An 18,493-nucleotide genomic window follows, 5' to 3' on the forward strand; every position below is an offset into this window, starting at 1 on the left:
GGCACTCTTTCCTCTGGTCTAAAAATATATCCCAATGCCCCAGGGCAGTGATTGGGGACACTGCCCTGTGTAGGGTGCCGTCTTTCGGATGGGACGTTAAACGGGTGTCCTGACTCTCTGAGGTCACTAAAGATCCCATGGCACTTATCGTAAGAGTAGGGGTGTTAACCCCGGTGTCCTGACTAAATTCCCAATCTGGCCCTCAAACCATCACGGTCACCTAATAATACCCAGTTTACAATTGGCTCATTGACCCCCCTCCTCTCCCCTTTAACTATTCCCCAGGTCATTGCTGCAAATGAGAACGTGTTCTCAGTCAACTTACCTGGAAAAATAAAATAAATATAGCCCCTCTACTGTATATAGCCCCCCTACTGTATGTAGCCTCGCTACTGTATATAGCCTGTCTTTTTACTGTTGTTTTTATTTCTTTATCTACCGATCTACCTTGTTCACCTAATACCTTCTTTGTACTGTTGGTTAGAGCCTGTAAGTAAGCATTTCACTGTAAGGTCATACCTGTTGTATTCGGTGCACGTGACAAATAAACTTTGATTTGATTTTGTACTACGTAGTACTATGCATACTACCTCTTATTACTTCTAGTGTTAGTCTGGCTAGACCTGATTGTTATTAACTAATGAACTGCATCGTTGAGGCAGCCCAGGGTCCTTAGCTTAGTGATGAGCTTTGAGGGCACTATGGTGTTGACCGCTGAGCTGTAGTCAATGAACAGCATTCTTAGGTGTAGGTGTTCCTTTTGTCCAGGTGAGAAAGGGCAGTGTGCAGTGCAATAGAGATTGCATCATCTGTGGATCCGTTGGTGCGGTATGCAAATTGGAGTGGGTCTAGGGTTTCTGGGATAATGATGTTGATGTGAGCCATCCAGCCTTTCAAAGAATTTTATGGCTACAGATGTGAGTGCTACGGGGCAATAGTCATTTAGACAGGTTACCTTAGTGTTCTTGGACACAGGGACTATGATGGTCTGCTTCAAACATGTTGGTATTACAGACTGGGTCAGGGAGGTTGAAAAAGTCAGTGAAGACACTTGCCAGCTGGTCAGTCCTGTGTAAAGCTCTTACTCACATCGGCTACCGTGTGTGTGATCACACAGTCGTCCGGAACAGCTGGTGCTCTCATGCATGATTCGGTGTTGCTTACCTCGAAGTCAGCATAAAAGGCATTTAGCTCTGTTAGGCTCGGGTTACTGGGCTGCTCACGGCTGGGTTTCCCTTTGTAATCCGTAGTAGTTTGAAAGCCCTGCCACATCCGAAAAACGCCAGAGCAGGTGTAGTAGGATTCAATCTTAGTCCCGTATTGATGCTTTGCCTGTTTTATGATTCATCTGAGGGAGTAGCAGGATTTCTTGTAAGCATCCGGATTAGTGTCCCGCTCCTTGAAAGCGGCAGCTCTTTAGCTCAGTGCGGATGTTGCCTATAATCCATTGCTTCTGTTTGGGATATGTACGTACGATCACTGTGGCGACAACGTCGTCGATGCACTTGTTCATGAAGCCGGTGACTGTGGCATACTCTTCAATACCATCAGTAACATCCCAGAACATATTCCAGTCTGTGTTAGTCATACTCCTCAATACCATCAGTAACATCCCAGAACATATTCCAGTCTGTGTTAGTCATACTCCCCAATACCATCAGTAACATCCCAGAACATATTCCAGTCTGTGTTAGTCATACTCCTCAATACCATCAGTAACATCCCAGAACATATTCCAGTCTGTGTTAGTCATACTCCTCAATACCATCAGTAACATCCCAGAACATATTCCAGTCTGTGTTAGTCATACTCTTCAATACCATCAGTAACATCCCAGAACATATTCCAGTCTGTGTTAGTCATACTCCTCAATACCATCAGTAACATCCCAGAACATATTCCAGTCTGTGTTAGTCATACTCCTCAATACCATCAGTAACATCCCAGAACATATTCCAGTCTGTGTTAGTCATACTCCTCAATACCATCAGTAACATCCCAGAACATATTCCAGTCTGTGTTAGTCATACTCCTCAATACCATCAGTAACATCCCAGAACATATTCCAGTCTGTGCTAGTCTGATCATATTCCAGTCTGTGTTAGTCATACTCCTCAATACCATCAGTAACATCCCAGAACATATTCCAGTCTGTGTTAGTCATACTCCTCAATACCATCAGTAACATCCCAGAACATATTCCAGTCTGTGTTAGTCATACTCCTCAATACCATCGGTAACATCCCAGAACATATTCCAGTCTGTGTTAGTCATACTCCTCAATACCATCGGTAACATCCCAGAACATATTCCAGTCTGTGTTAGTCATACTCCTCAATACCATCGGTAACATCCCAGAACATATTCCAGTCTGTGTTAGGCATACTCCTCAATACCATCAGTAACATCCCAGAACATATTCCAGTCTGTGTTAGTCATACTCCTCAATACCATCAGTAACATCCCAGAACATATTCCAGTCTGTGTTAGTCATACTCCTCAATACCATCAGTAACATCCCAGAACATATTCCAGTCTGTGCTAGTCATACTCCTCAATACCATCAGTAACATCCCAGAACATATTCCAGTCTGTGTTAGTCATACTCCTCAATACCATCAGTAACATCCCAGAACATATTCCAGTCTGTGTTAGTCATACTCCTCAATACCATCAGTAACATCCCAGAACATATTCCAGTCTGTGCTAGTCATACTCCTCAATACCATCAGTAACATCCCAGAACATATTCCAGTCTGTGCTAGTCATACTCCTCAATACCATCAGTAACATCCCAGAACATAAACCAGTCTGTGTTAGTCATACTCCTCAATACCATCAGTAACATCCCAGAACATATTCCAGTCTGTGTTAGTCATACTCTTCAATACCATCAGTAACATCCCAGAACATATTCCAGTCTGTGTTAGTCATACTCCTCAATACCATCAGTAACATCCCAGAACATATTCCAGTCTGTGCTAGTCTGATCATATTCCATTCTGTGCTAGTCTGATCATATTCCAGGCTGTGCTAGTCTGATCATATTCCAGTCTGTGTTAGTCTGATCATATTCCAGTCTGTGGTAGTCTGATCATATTCCATTCTGTGCTAGTCTGATCATATTCCAGTCTGTGGTAGTCTGATCATATTCCAGTCTGTGGTAGTCTGATCATATTCCATTCTGTGCTAGTCTGATCATATTCCAGTCTGTGTTAGTCTGATTATATTCCAGTCTGTGGTAGTCTGATCATATTCCATTCTGTGGTAGTCTGATCATATTCCAGTCTGTGGTAGTCTGATCATATTCCATTCTGTGCTAGTCTGATCATATTCCAGTCTGTGCTAGTCTGAACATATTCCATTCTGTGATAGTCTGATCATATTCCATTCTGTGCTAGTCTGATCATATTCTAGTCTGTGCTAGTCTGATCATATTCCATTCTGTGCTAGTCTGATCATATTCCAGTCTGTGCTAGTCTGATCATATTCTAGTCTGTGCTAGTCTGATCATATTCTAGTCTGTGCTAGGGAAACAGTCCTGTAGCTTAGCATCCGCTTCGTCGGACCACTTCCGTATTGAGCACGTCGCTGGTACTTCCTGTTTTGTAGGTGTTGTATGCATTTCTGTGTGGAGTAGAGGTGATCTAGAGTTGTATATGTGTCTCTGTGTGGAGTAAAGGTGATCTAGAGTTGTATATGTGTGTCTGTGTGGAGTAAAGGTGATCTAGAGTTGTATATGTGTGTCTGTGTGGAGTAGAGGTGATCTAGAGTTGTATATGTGTGTCTGTGTGGAGTAGAGGTGATCTAGAGTGTTATGTGTGTCTGTGTGTAGTAAAGGTGATCTAGTATTATATGTGTCTGTTTGGAGTAAAGGTGATCTAGTTCACACCTCTAGTTGCACAGGTGACATGCTGGTGAAAATGAGGCGGATTTCAGTTTGGTCGACAGCATATCATAAGGTATTGTAACTCAGGCGAGCAGAACCTCGAGACTTCCTTAAGATTAGAGATGGTGCACCAGCTGTTGTTTAGAGACTCCTCCCTGTCCCCTGAGCTTTTACCCTTCTGTCCTGCCGATGTATAAACAAATAAACCAGATTTGTCCTTTTGTTTAACCCTTATTCTGACCAGGTAAGTTGACTGAGAACATCTCATTTACTGTGTCCTTGTTCAGCCACGACTCAGTGTTTAATGGCATCAGACCGAGGCTCTGCATCTGTCCTCGTGCTCCTAGCCCTTAGTGCTGCTTTTGATACCATCGATCACCACATTCTTTTGGAGAGAATGGAAACCCAAATTGATCTACACGGACAAGTTCTGGCCTGGTTTAGATCTTATCTGTCGGAAAGATATCAGTTTGTCTCTGTGAATGGTTTGTCCTCTGACAAATCAACTGTAAATTTCGGTGTTTCTCAAGGTTCCGTTTTAGGACCACTATTGTTTTCACTATATATTTTACCTCTTGGGGATGTCATTCGAAAACATAATGTTAACTTTCACTGCTATGCGGATGACACACAGCTGTACATTTCAATGAAACATGGTGAAGCCCCAAAATTGCCCTCGCTAGAAGCATGTGTTTCAGACATAAGGAAGTGGATGGCTGCAAACTTTCTACTTTTAAACTCGGACAAAACAGAGATGCTTGTTCTAGGTCCCAAGAAACAAAGAGATCTTCTGTTGAATCTGACAATTAATCTTGATGGTTGTACAGTCATCTCAAATAAAACTGTGAAGGACCTCGGTGTTACTCTGGACCCTGATCTCTCTTTTGAAGAACATATCAAGACCATTTCAAGGACAGCTTTTTTCCATCTACGTAACATTGCAAAAATCAAAACTTTCTGTCCAAAAATGATGCAGAAAAATTAATCCATGCTTTTGTCACTTCTAGGTTAGACTACTGCAATGCTCTACTTTCCGGCTACCCGGATAAAGCACTAAATAAACTTCAGTTAGTGCTAAATACGGCTGCTAGAATCCTGACTAGAACCAACAAATTTGATCATATTACTCCAGTGCTAGCCTCCCTACACTGGCTTCCTGTCAAAGCAAGGGCTGATTTCAAGGTTTTACTGCTAACCTACAAAGCATTACATGGGCTTGCTCCTACCTATCTCTCTGATTTGGTCCTGCCGTACATACCTACACGTACGCTACGGTCACAAGACGCAGGCCTCCTAATTGTCCCTAGAATTTCTAAGCAAACAGCTGGAGGCAGGGCTTTCTCCTATAGAGCTCCATTTTTATGGAACGGTCTGCCTACCCATGTCAGAGACGCAAACTCGGTCTCAACCTTTAAGTCTCTACTGAAGACTCATCTCTTCAGTGGGTCATATGATTGAGTGTAGTCTGGCCCAGGAGTGGCAAGGTGAATGGAAAGGCTCTGGAGCAACGAACCGCCCTTGCTGTCTCTGCCTGGCCGGTTCCCCTCTTTCCACTGGGATTCTCTGCATCTAACCCTATTACAGGGGCTGAGTCACTGGCTTACTGGGGCTCTCTCATACCATCCCTGGGAGGGGTGCGTCACCTGAGTGGGTTGAGTCACTGATGTGATCATCCTGTCTTGCTGTCCCCAGTCCACCTGGCCGTGCTGCTGCTCCAGTTTCAACTGTTCTGCCTTATTATTATTGGACCATGCTGGTCATTTATGAACATTTGAACATCTTGGCCATGTTCTGTTATAATCTCCACCCAGCACAGCCAGAAGAGGACTGGCCACCCCTCATAGCCTGGTTCCTCTCTAGGTTTCTTCCTAGGTTTTGGCCTTTCTAGGGAATTTTTCCTAGCCACTGTGCTTCTACACCTGCATTGCTTGCTGTTTGGGGTTTTAGGCTGGGTTTCTGTACATTACTTTGAGATATCAGCTGATGTACGAAGGGCTATATGAATAAATTTGATTTGATTTGATTTTGCAACCGACTGCAAAGTAAACATTATGAATTAGAAATGACTTCAGACATAGGGACTTGTGAATCGACCATTGGTGACTCGGACTTAGCAATAGAGACCTGGGACCTTTTGTGACTCGACTGCACCACTGTGACTACAAGCATTGTAGGCTCCTCCACACCTTTATCCTCAGTCAGGAGAATAGGCCTCAACAGCTTTATCCTCAGTCAGGAGAATAGGCCTCAACAGCTTTATCCTCAGTCAGGAGGATAGGCCTCAACAGCTTTATCCTCAGTCAGGAGGATAGGCCTCAACAGCTTTGTCCTCAGTCAGGAGGATAGGCCTCAACAGCTTTATCCTCAGTCAGGAGGATAGGGCTCAACAGCTTTATCCTCAGTCAGGAGGATAGGCCTCAACAGCTTTATCCTCAGTCAGGAGGATAGGCCTCAACAGCTTTATCCTCAGTCAGGAGAATAGGCCTCAACAGCTTTATCCTCAGTCAGGAGGATAGGCCTCAACAGCTCTATCCTAAGTCAGGAGGATAGGCCTCAACAGCTCTATCCTCAGTCAGGAGGATAGGCCCCAACAGCTCTATCCTCAGTCAGGAGGATAGGCCTCAACAGCTCTATCCTCAGTCAGGAGGATAGGCCTCAACAGCTCTATCCTCAGTCAGGAGGATAGGCCTCAACAGCTCTATCCTCAGCCAGGAGGGTTTCTCAGCTTCTCTACAGGGTAGGGTAGGATTCACTAAGCTTCTAACGCCACTGCATTCGTCATCTGTTCAATATGTTCAGTGACACAATTCTCTCTGAGGCAGATGGGAATAGGAGGTAATATGGCACAGCACGCTCTCCTCCGTCCAAGGCATAGTTACAACAGCCAGATATCAAGATTGACTGTGTGGGTGGACTTGGACTATGATGAGAAAAATCTAAATCTCCATTTCTTTCCAGTGAATTCTCTGAGCTCCTAAAGCTCTCTGAGCAGGTTGGCCCTCTGGAGAGTACTGAAAAGGCTGACACAGCATACAGCAGGAGACAGAGACTTGAGTCCCAAAATGGCACCCTATTCCCTATATAGTGCACTACATTTGACCAGAGCCCTATAGGTCTCTATGGGCCCAGGTAAAACGTAGTGCACTAAATAGAGAAGAGGGTGCCATTTAATACACAGCCCAAGACTGGGGGGGGGAGCCACCTTATATAAACTCAGCAGTGAAGTCACTTCAAAAGAAAAATGAAGGGGGAAAAAAGTTCCTGAGGAACAGATGAGGCAGGAGTCTTTCTGGTCTCAGAGCCCTCAGTGTTCATGTTTCTGTTGAAAGGCTGGGAAAAGTGATTCTAGCAGCCAGTCAGCACTTCTTCATGGCTCAGTAGTCATTCGTCATTCAGTAGGGCAGGTCATGCATATTCCACAAGATCCTCCTGGGTGGTGCCATTCAACAGTTGCCTTTGAACAATACATCGGGTGTTGCAATCCTGCTCCAAGGACCCTGTTTTTGAGATGGGGTCCTGCATTCTTCTCAGCAAGATGAAATGCAGAATGGGCTCCCGAGGGCTATAAAGACCATAAATCTCTGTATCCGAGAGGCCTATAAATATATTTATTAGGTAGCACCATAAAATACAGAGGTCTAAGGCACAGCATCTCAGTGCAAGAGGCATCACTACAGTCCCTGGTTCGAATCCAGGGAGTATCACATCCGGCCGTTGGGACTCCATTGGGAGTCCCACCGGGTAGCGCCGTCATTGTAAATAAGAATTTGTTCTCAACTGACATGTTAAATAATGGTTCAATAAAACACTTCATGAGAGTAGTAACTAATGGTTCAATAAAACACTTCATGAGAGTAGTAACTAATGGTTCAATAAAACACTTCATGAGAGTAGTAACTAATGGTTCAATAAAACACTTCATGAGAGTAGTAACTAATGGTTCAATAAAACACTTCATGAGAGTAGTAACTAATGGTTCAATAAAACACTTCATGAGAGTAGTAACTAATGGTTCAATAAACTTTTAGTGGTCTATGATCACATCGAAACCATGTCTCAGTCTAGAGAACGCAGAGAGAGAGAGGAGGGGTACCTGTAGAACACACAGAGAGACAGAGAGACAGAGACAGACAGAGAGACAGAGAGAGAGAGAGAGAGAGAGGAGGGGTACCTGTAGAACACACAGAGAGAGAGACAGAGAGAGGAGGGGTACCTGTAGAACACACAGAGAGACAGAGAGAGAGAGGAGGGGTACCTGTAGAACACAGAGAGAGAGAGAGAAGGGGTACCTGTAGAACACACAGAGAGAGAGAGACCGAGAGACACAGACAGAGAGACAGAGAGAGAGAGGAGGGGTACCTGTAGAACACAGACAGAGACAGACAGAGAGACAGAGACAGAGAGAGAGAGAGAGAGAGAGAGAAAGATAAGGGCTACCTGTAGAACACAGAGAGAGAGGAGGGGTACCTGTAGAACACACAGAGAGACAGAGAGGAGGGGTACCTGTAGAACACAGAGAGAGAGAGAGACCGAGAGACACAGACAGAGAGACAGAGAGAGAGAGGAGGGGTACCTGTAGAACACAGACAGAGACAGACAGAGACAGAGAGAGAGAGAGAGAGAGAGAGAGAGAGAGAGAGAGAGGTACCTGTAGAACACAGAGAGAGAGAGAGTAGGGGTACCTGTAGAACACAGAGAGAGAGAGAGGAGGGGTACCTGTAGGTGCGTGTCCGCTGGTTAACTGTAGTGGTGAGTACAGGAATCTCCTGCTGGGCCATGCTGCGTGTGGGGCTGGGAACATAGTCGTTAGGGACCACAGGAGGACGAACGGGCTCCAGCGTCCGATAGGGGGAGTGGCGCCTGGACGAGAGGGGTGAGGGGGCAGTTTAACATCTCAACATTACACAACTGTAAAAGGAGAGATTGAAAGGTTTTGGTGTTATTGCAAATGAGAGACATTTTACAGTTGTGTAATGTTGAGATCACAGTGGATCATTACAAGGAGGAGAACTGGCAACATGAATATAGCTCTGGTAGTGTGGAGGATCATAAAAACAGATGACTGGAGAATCCACTCCTCTGGATCACCTGAGAAACTGTCTGAATGAATGAACACTTCTCTCTCTCTCAATTCAATTCAATTCAAGGGGCTTTATTGGGAGGCACATGTTAACATTGCCAAAGCAAGTGAGGTAGATAATATACAAAAGTGAAATAAACAATAAAAATGAACAGTAAATATTACACATACAGAAGTTTCAAAACAATAAAGACATTACAAATGTCATATTATATATATATATATATATATATATATATATATATATATATATATATATATATATATACACAGTGTTGTAGCAATGAACAAATGGTTAAGGAAAATAAATAAGCATAAATATGAGTTGTATTTACAATGGTGTTTGTTCTTCACTGGTTGCCCTTTTCTAGTAGCAGGTCACAAATCTTGCTGCTGTGATGGAACACTGTGGAATTTCATCCAGTAGATATGGGAGTTTATCAAAATTGGATTTGTTTTTGAATTCTTTGTGGATCTGTGTAATCTGAGGGAAATATGTCTCTCTAATATGGTCATACATTGGGCAGGAGGTTAGGAAGTGCAGCTCAGTTTCCACCTCATTTTGTGGGCAGTGAGCACATAGCCTGTCTTCTCTTGAGAGCCAGGTCTGCCTACGGCGGCCTTTCTCAATAGCAAGGCTATGCTCACTGAGTCTGTACATAGTCCACGCTTTGCGTAATTTTGGGTCAGTGGTCAGGTATTCTGCCGCTGTGTACTCTCTGTTTAGGGCCAAATAGCATTCTAGTTTGCTCTGTTTTATTGTTAGTTCTTTCCAATGTGTCAAGTAATTATCATTTTGTTTTCTCATGATTTGGTTGGGTCTAATTGTGCTACTGTCCTGCGGCTCTGTGGGGTGTGTTTGTGTTTGTGAACAGAGCCCCAGGACCAACTTGCTTAGGGGACTCTTCTCCAGGTTCATCTCTCTGTAGGTGATGGCTTTGTTATGGAAGGTTTGGGAATCGCTTCCTTTTAGGTGGTTGTAGAATTTAACAGCTCTTTTCTGGATTTTGATAATTAGTGGGTATCGGCCTAATTCTGCTCTGCATGCATTATTTGGTGTTCTACGTTGTACACGGAGGATATTTTTGCAGAATTCTGCGTGCAGAGTCTCGATTTGGTGTTTGTCCCATTTTGTGAGGTCTTGGTTGGTGAGCGGACCCCAGACCTCACAACCATAAAGGGCAATGGGCTCGTTGACTGATTCAAGTATTTTTAGCCAAATCCTAATTGGTATGTTGAAATTTATGTTCCTTTTGATGGCATAGAATGCCCTTCTTGCCTTGTCTCTCAAATCGTTCACAGCTTTGTGGAAGTTACCTGTGGCGCTGATGTTTAGGCCAAGGTATGTATAGTTTTTTGTGTGCTCTAGGGCAACAGTGTCTAGATGGAATTTGTATTTGTGGTCCTGGCGACTGGACCTTTTTTGGAACACCATTATTTTGGTCTTACTGAGATTTACTGTCAGGGCCCAGGTCTGACAGAATCTGTGCAGAAGATCTAGGTGCTGCTGTAGGCCCTCCTTGGTTGGTGACAGAAGCACCAGATCATCAGCAAACAGTAGACATTTGACTTCGGATTCTAGTAGGGTGAGGCCGGGTGCTGCAGACTTTTCTAGTGCCCGTGCCAATTCGCTGATTCATATATTGAAGAGGGTGGGGCTTAAGCTGCATCCTTGTCTCACCCCACGACCCTGTGTGAAGAAATGTGTTTTTTGCCAATTTTAACCGCACACTTGTTGTTTGTGTACATGGATTTTATAATGTCGTATGTTTCACCCCCAACACCACTTTCCATCGATTTGTATAGCAGACCCTCATGCCAGATTGAGTCGAAGACTTTTTTGAAATCAACAAAGCATGAGAAGACTTTGCTTTTGTTTGTTTGGTTGTCAATTAGGGTGTGCAGGGTGAATACATGGTCTGTTGTACGGTAATTTGGTAAAAAGCCCATTTGACATTTGCTAAGTACATTGTTTTCATTGAGGAAATGTACAAGTCTGCTGTTAATGCAGAGGATTTTCCCAAGGTTACTGTTGACGCATATTCCACGGTTATTGGGGTCAAATTTGTCTCAGATCAGTCCTTGGTTCCAAATATTTGGGAAGATGCCAGAGCTAAGGATTCTCTCTCTCTCTCTCTCTCTATATATATATATATATATGTATGTAACCAACAGCTGGTGTTGATATCTAAGGAAATCTCGAGGCTTTGCTCACCTGAGGGAGAGTATCTCATGATAAGCTGTTGACCACACTAGCTAGAGTTTCTGTGTTTTTCGTTGCTGTCGTCTACATACCACCACAGACTGATGCTGACACTAAAACCACACTCAATGAGCTGTATTCCACCATGAGCAAACAGGAAAATGCTCATCCAGAGGCGGCGCTCCTAGTGTCCGGGGACTTTAATGCAGGGAAACTTAAATCAGTTTTAACTCATTTCTATGTTAAATGTGCAACCAGAGTGAAAAACTCTAGACCACCTTTACTCCAAACACAGCGACACATACAAAGCTCTCCCTCGTCCTCCATTTGGAGCGGGACTCTAACCCGGAAGCTTATAAGAAATCCTGCTAAGCCCTCCGACGATCCATCAAACAGGCAAAGCATCAATACAGGACTAAACTCGATTCGTACTACACCGGCTCTGACGCTCGTCGGATGTGGCAGGGCTTGCCAACGATTACAGACTACAGAGGGAAGCACAGCCGAGAGCTGCCCAGTGACATGAGCCTACCAGACGAGCTAAATAACTTATATGCTGGCTTCAAGGCAAGTAACACTGAAACATGCATGAGAGCATCAGCTGTTCCAAACGACTGTGTGATCATGCTCTCAGCTGCCGATGTGTGTAAGACCTTTAAAAAAGGTCAACATTCACAAGGCCGCAGGGCCAGACGGATTACCAGGACGTGTACACCGAGCATGCACTGACCAACTGGCAGGTGTTTTCACTGACATTTTCAACCTCTCCCTGTATGAGTCTGTAATACCAAAATGTTTCAAGCAGACCACCGTAGTCCCTGTGTCCAAGAACACTAAGGTACCTGCCAAAATGACTCCCGACCCGTAGCACTCACATCTGTAGCCATGAAATGCTTTGAAAGGCTGATCATGGCTCACATCAACATCATTATCCCAGCAACCCTAGACCCACTCCAATTTGCATACCGCACCCACAGATCCACAGATGATGCAATCTCTATTGCACTCCACACTGCCCTTTCCCACCTGGACAAAAGGAACACCTATGTGAGAATGCAGCTCAGTGTTCAACACCATGGTGCCCTGAAAGCTCATCACTAAGGTAAGGACCCTGGAACTCACACCTCCCTCTGCAACTGGATCCTGGACTTCCTGATGGGCCACCCCCGCAGGTTGTAAGGGTAGGTAACACATCCGACACGCTGATCTTCAACAGGGGGCCCCTCGGGTGCGTGCTCAGTCCCCTCCTGTACTCCCTGTTCACTCCAACACCATCATTAAGTTTGCCGATGCCACAACTGTGGTAGGCCTGATCACCGACAACGACGAGACAGCCTATAGGGAGGAGGTCAGAGTCCTGAACGTGTGGTGCAAGGACAACAACCTCTCCTTCAACGTGATCAAGACAAAGGAGATGATTGTGGACTACAGGAAAAGGAGGACCGAGCACGCCCCCATTCTCATCGACGGGGCTGTAGTGGAGCAGGTTGAGAGCTTCAAGTTCCTTGGCGTCCACATTACCAACAAACTAGAATGGTCCAAACACATCAAGACAGCCGTGAAGAGGGCACGACAAAGCCTATTACCCCTCAGCAGACTGAAAAGATTTGGCATAGGTCCTCAGATCCTCAAAAGGTTCTACAGCTGCACCATCGAGAACATCCTCCTGACTGGTTGCATCACTGCCTGGTACGGCAACTGCTCGACCTCTGGCCGCAAGGCACTAGACTGCTGCTACTCTCTGTTATTATCGTCCCAGTACATCACTAGGACCAAGCTTTCTGCCATCCAGGACCTCTATACCAGGCAGTGTCAGAGGAAGGCCCTAAAAATTGTCAAAGACCCCAGGCACCCCAGTCATAGACTAATCTCTGCTACCGCACGGCAAGCGGTACCGGAGCGCCAAGTCTAGGACCAAAAGGCTACTCAACAGCTTTTACCCTTTTACCCCCAAGCCATAAGACTCCTGAACAGGTAATCAAATAGTTCGGCTACCCGAACTATGCATTGTGTCCCACCAAACCCTCTTTTACGCTGCTGCTACTCTCGGTTGATTATCTATGCATAGTCACTTTAACTAATCCTACATGTGCATATTACCTCAATTAGCCCGACTAACCGGTGCCCCACACATTGACTCTGTACCAGTACCCCCTGTATATAGCCTCCACATTGACTCTGTAACGGTACCCCCTGTATATAGCCTCCACATTATCTCTGTACCGGTACCCCCTGTATATAGCCTTCACATTGACTCTGTACCGGTACCCCCTGTATATAACCTCCACATTGACTCTGTACCGGTACCCCCTGTATATATCCTCCACATTGACTCTGTACCGGTACCCCCTGTATATAGCCTCCACATTGACTCTGTACCGTAATACCCTGTATATAGCCTCCACATTGACTCTGTACCGGTACACCCTGTATATAGCCTCCACATTGACTCTGTACCGGTACCCCCTGTATATAGCCTCCACATTGACTCTGTACCGGTACCCCCTGTATATAGCCTCCACATTGACTCTGTACCGGTACCCCCTGTATATAGCCTCCACATTGACTCTGTACCGGTACCCCCTGTATATAGCCTCCACATTGACTCTGTACCGGTACCCCCTGTATATAGCCTCCACATTGACTCAGTACTGGTACCTCCTGTATATAGCCTCCACATTGACTCTGTACCGTAACACCCTGTATATAGCCTTCACATTGACTCTGTACCGGTACACCCTGTATATAGCCTCCACATTGACTCTGAACCGTAACACCCTGTATATAGCCTCCACATTGACTCTGAACCGTAACACCCTGTTTATAGCCTCCACATTGACTCTGTACCGGTACCCCCTGTATATAGCCTCCACATTGACTATGTACCGGTACCCCCTGTATATAGCCTCCACATTGACTCTGTACTGGTACCTCCTGTATATAGCCTCCACATTGACTCTGTACCGTAACACCCTGTATATAGCCTCCACATTGACTCTGTATCGGTACCCCCTGTATATAGCCTCCACATTGACTCTGTACCGGTACCCCCTGTATATAGCCTCCACATTGACTCAGTACTGGTACCCCCTGTATATAGCCTCCACATTGACTCTGTACCGGTACCCCCTGTATATAGCCTCCACATTGACTCTGTACCGGTACCCCCTGTATATAGCCTCCACATTGACTCTGTACCGGTACCCCCTGTATATAGCCTCCACATTGACTCTGTACCGGTACCCCCTGTATATAGCCTCCACATTGACTCTGTACCGGTACCCCCTGTATATAGCCTCCACATTGACTCTGTACCGTAATACCCTGTATATAGTCTCCACATTGACTCTGTACCGGTACCCCCTGTATATAGCCTCCACATTGACTCTGTACCGTAATACCCTGTATATAGCCTCCACATTGACTCTGTACCGGTACCCCCTGTATATAGCCTCCACATTGACTCTGTACCGGTACCCCCTGTATATAGCCTCCACATTGACTCAGTACTGGTACCCCCTGTATATAGCCTCCACATTGACTCAGTACTGGTACCCCCTGTATATAGCCTCCACATTGACTCTGTACCGGTACCCCCTGTATATAGCCTCCACATTTACTCTGTACAGGTACCCCCTGTATATTGCCTCCACATTGACTCTGTACCGGTACCCCCTGTATATAGCCTCCACATTGACTCTGTACCGGTACCCCCTGTATATAGCCTCCACATTGACTCTGTACCGGTACCCCCTGTATATAGCCTCCACATTGACTCTGTACCGGTACCCCCTGTATATAGCCTCCACATTGACTCTGTACCGGTACCCCCTGTATATAGCCTCCACATTGACTCTGTACCGGTACCCCCTGTATATAGCCTCACTATTATTATTTTACTTTTAATTTTTTCTCCCTTTACTTATCATAGACTGTAATCTCTGCTACCTATACTTAATAATTGCACTGTTGGTTAGGGCTTGTAAGTAAGCATTTCACTAAGGTCCACCTGTTGTATTTGGCGCACGTGACAAAAACTTTGATTTGATCGTGGACTTCAGGAAACAGCAGAGTGGGCATCCCCCCTATCCACATCGAACGCAATGGAAAATATGGAAAGCTTCAAGTTCCTCAGTGTACACGTCACTGACAAACTGTCCATCCACACAGTGTGGTGAAGGTGCAACAGCGCCTCTTCAACCTCTGGAGGCTGAAGAAATTTGGCTTGTCACCTAAAACCCTCACAAACTTTTACAGATGCACAATTGAGAGCATCCTGTCGGGCTGTATCACCGCCTGATACGACAACTGCAGGGCTCTCCAGAGGGTGGTGCGGTCTGCCAAACGCATCATATGTATATACTGTATTCTGTCTTATCTTAGTCTATGCCACTCTGACATTGCTCATCCAAATATTTATATATTCTTAATTCCATTCCTTTAGATGTGTGTATTGTTGTGACATTTTTAGATATGACTGCACTGTTGGAACTAGAAACACAAGCATTTCACTACACCCGCAATAACATCTGCTAAATATGTTTATGGGACCAAAATAATGTGATACTACTTTTAAGTCCTAAAGCTAAACAGCTCCAGTGTATCTGACTGCTAGATAACAGCTCCAGTGTAGCTGACTGCTAGATAACAGCTCCAGTGTAGCTGACTGCTAGATAACAGCTCCAGTGTGTCTGACTGCTAGATAACAGCTCCAGTGTGTCTGACTGCTAGATAACAGCTCCAGTGTAGCTGACTGCTAGATAACAGCTCCAGTGTAGCTGACTGCTAGATAACAGCTCCAGTGTATCTGACTGCTAGATAACAGCTCCAGTGTATCTGACTGCTAGATAACAGCTCCAGTGTATCTGACTGCTAGATAACAGCTCCAGTGTATCTGACTGCTAGATAACAGCTCCAGTGTATCTGACTGCTAGATAACAGCTCCAGTGTATCTGACTGCTAGATAACAGCTCCAGTGTATCTGACTGCTAGACAACAGCTCCAGTGTATCTGACTGCTAGATAACAGCTCCAGTGTAGCTGACTGCTAGATAACAGCTCCAGTGTAGCTGACTGCTAGATAACAGCTCCAGTGTGTCTGACTGCTAGATAACAGCTCCAGTGTAGCTGACTGCTAGATAACAGCTCCAGTGTAGCTGACTGCTAGATAACAGCTCCAGTGTAGCTGACTGCTAGATAACAGCTCCAGTGTATCTGACTGCTAGATAACAGCTCCAGTGTATCTGACTGCTAGATAACAGCTCCAGTGTATCTGACTGCTAGATAACAGCTCCAGTGTATCTGACTGCTAGATAACAGCTCCAGTGTATCTGACTGCTAGATAACAGCTCCAGTGTATCTGACTGCTAGATAACAGCTCCAGTGTATCTGACTGCTAGATAACAGCTCCAGTGTATCTGACTGCTAGATAACAGCTCCAGTGTATCTGACTGCTAGATAACAGCTCCAGTGTATCTGACTGCTAGATAACAGCTCCAGTGTATCTGACTGCTAGATAACAGCTCCAGTGTATCTGACTGCTAGATAACAGCTCCAGTGTATCTGACTGCTAGATAACAGCTCCAGTGTATCTGACTGCTAGATAACAGCTCCAGTGTATCTGACTGCTAGATAACAGCTCCAGTGTATCTGACTGCTAGATAACAGCTCCAGTGTATCTGACTGCTAGATAACAGCTCCAGTGTAGCTGACTGCTAGATAACAGCTCCAGTGCATCTGACTGCTAGATAACAGCTCCAGTGCGTCTGACTGCTAGACAACAGCTCCAGTGTGTCTGACTGCTACATAACAGCTCCAGTGTAGCTGACTGCTAGATAACAGCTCCAGTGTATCTGACTGCTAGATAACAGCTCCAGTGTATCTGACTGCTAGATAACAGCTCCAGTGTATCTGACTGCTAGATAACAGCTCCAGTGCATCTGACTGCTAGATAACAGCTCCAGTGCATCTGACTGCTAGATAACAGCTCCAGTGCGTCTGACTGCTAGACAACAGCTCCAGTGTATCTGACTGCTACATAACAGCTCCAGTGTAGCTGACTGCTAGATAACAGCTCCAGTGTATCTGACTGCTAGATAACAGCTCCAGTGTAGCTGACTGCTAGATAACAGCTCCAGTGTGTCTGACTGCTAGATAACAGCTCCAGTGCGTCTGACTGCTAGACAACAGCTCCAGTGTGTCTGACTGCTACATAACAGCTCCAGTGTAGCTGACTGCTAGATAACAGCTCCAGTGTGTCTGACTGCTAGATAACAGCTCCAGTGCGTCTGACTGCTAGATAACAGCTCCAGTGCGTCTGACTGCTAGATAACAGCTCCAGTGCGTCTGACTGCTAGATAACAGCTCCAGTGCGTCTGACTGCTAGATAACAGCTCCAGTGCGTCTGACTGCTAGATAACAGCTCCAGGGTATCTGACTGCTAGATAAACAGCTCCAGTGTAGCTGACTGCTAGATAAACAGCTCCAGTGTAGCTGACTGCTAGATAACAGCTCCAGTGCAGCTGACTGCTAGATAACAGCTCCAGTGCGTCTGACTGCTAGATAACAGCTCCAGTGTAGCTGACTGCTAGATAACAGCTCCAGTGTAGCTGACTGCTAGATAACAGCTCCAGGGTATCTAACTGCTAGATAACAGCTCCAGGGTATCTAACTGCTAGATAACAGCTCCAGGGTATCTGACTGCTAGATAACAGCTCCAGGGTATCTGACTGCTAGACAACAGCTCCAGGGTATCTGACTGCTAGACAACAGCTCCAGTGCGTCTGACTGCTAGATAACAGCTCCAGTGCGTCTGACTGCTAGATAACAGCTCCAGTGCGTCTGACTGCTAGATAACAGCTCCAGTGTATCTGACTGCTAGATAACAGCTCCAGTGTATCTGACTGCTAGATAACAGCTCCAGTGTATCTGACTGCTAGATAACAGCTCCAGTGTATCTGACTGCTAGATAACAGCTCCAGTGTATCTGACTGCTAGATAACAGCTCCAGTGTATCTGACTGCTAGATAACAGCTCCAGTGTATCTGACTGCTAGATAACAGCTCCAGTGTATCTGACTGCTAGATAACAGCTCCAGTGTATCTGACTGCTAGATTACAGCTCCAGTGTAGCTGACTGCTAGATAACAGCTCCAGTGTAGCTGACTGCTAGATAACAGCTCCAGTGTATCTGACTGCTAGATAACAGCTCCAGTGTATCTGACTGCTAGATAACAGCTCCAGTGTATCTGACTGCTAGATAACAGCTCCAGTGTATCTGACTGCTAGATAACAGCTCCAGTGTAGCTGACTGCTAGATAACAG

General features: G+C 45.4%; 1 protein-coding gene across 6 annotated transcripts in view; it reads right to left on the reverse strand.

Moving 5' to 3' along the window:
• Nucleotides 1-18,493, reverse strand: part of abi2a (abl-interactor 2a) — a 70,746-nt gene that overhangs the window by 10,154 nt on the left and 42,099 nt on the right. For all 6 annotated transcript variants that reach the window (XR_005051399.1, XM_036975357.1, XM_036975356.1 and 3 more), the window contains exon 5: nt 8,606-8,749. Coding sequence is in view for 5 of the 6 variants with exons in the window: in XM_036975357.1 (XP_036831252.1) it covers nt 8,606-8,749 (144 nt within the window). In the remaining variant the exon portion in view is untranslated. The remainder of the gene's footprint in view (nt 1-8,605; nt 8,750-18,493) is intronic.

The sequence above is a fragment of the Oncorhynchus mykiss genome, chromosome 3 (genome assembly GCF_013265735.2).
Source record: "Oncorhynchus mykiss isolate Arlee chromosome 3, USDA_OmykA_1.1, whole genome shotgun sequence".
Classification (NCBI taxonomy): domain Eukaryota; kingdom Metazoa; phylum Chordata; class Actinopteri; order Salmoniformes; family Salmonidae; genus Oncorhynchus; species Oncorhynchus mykiss.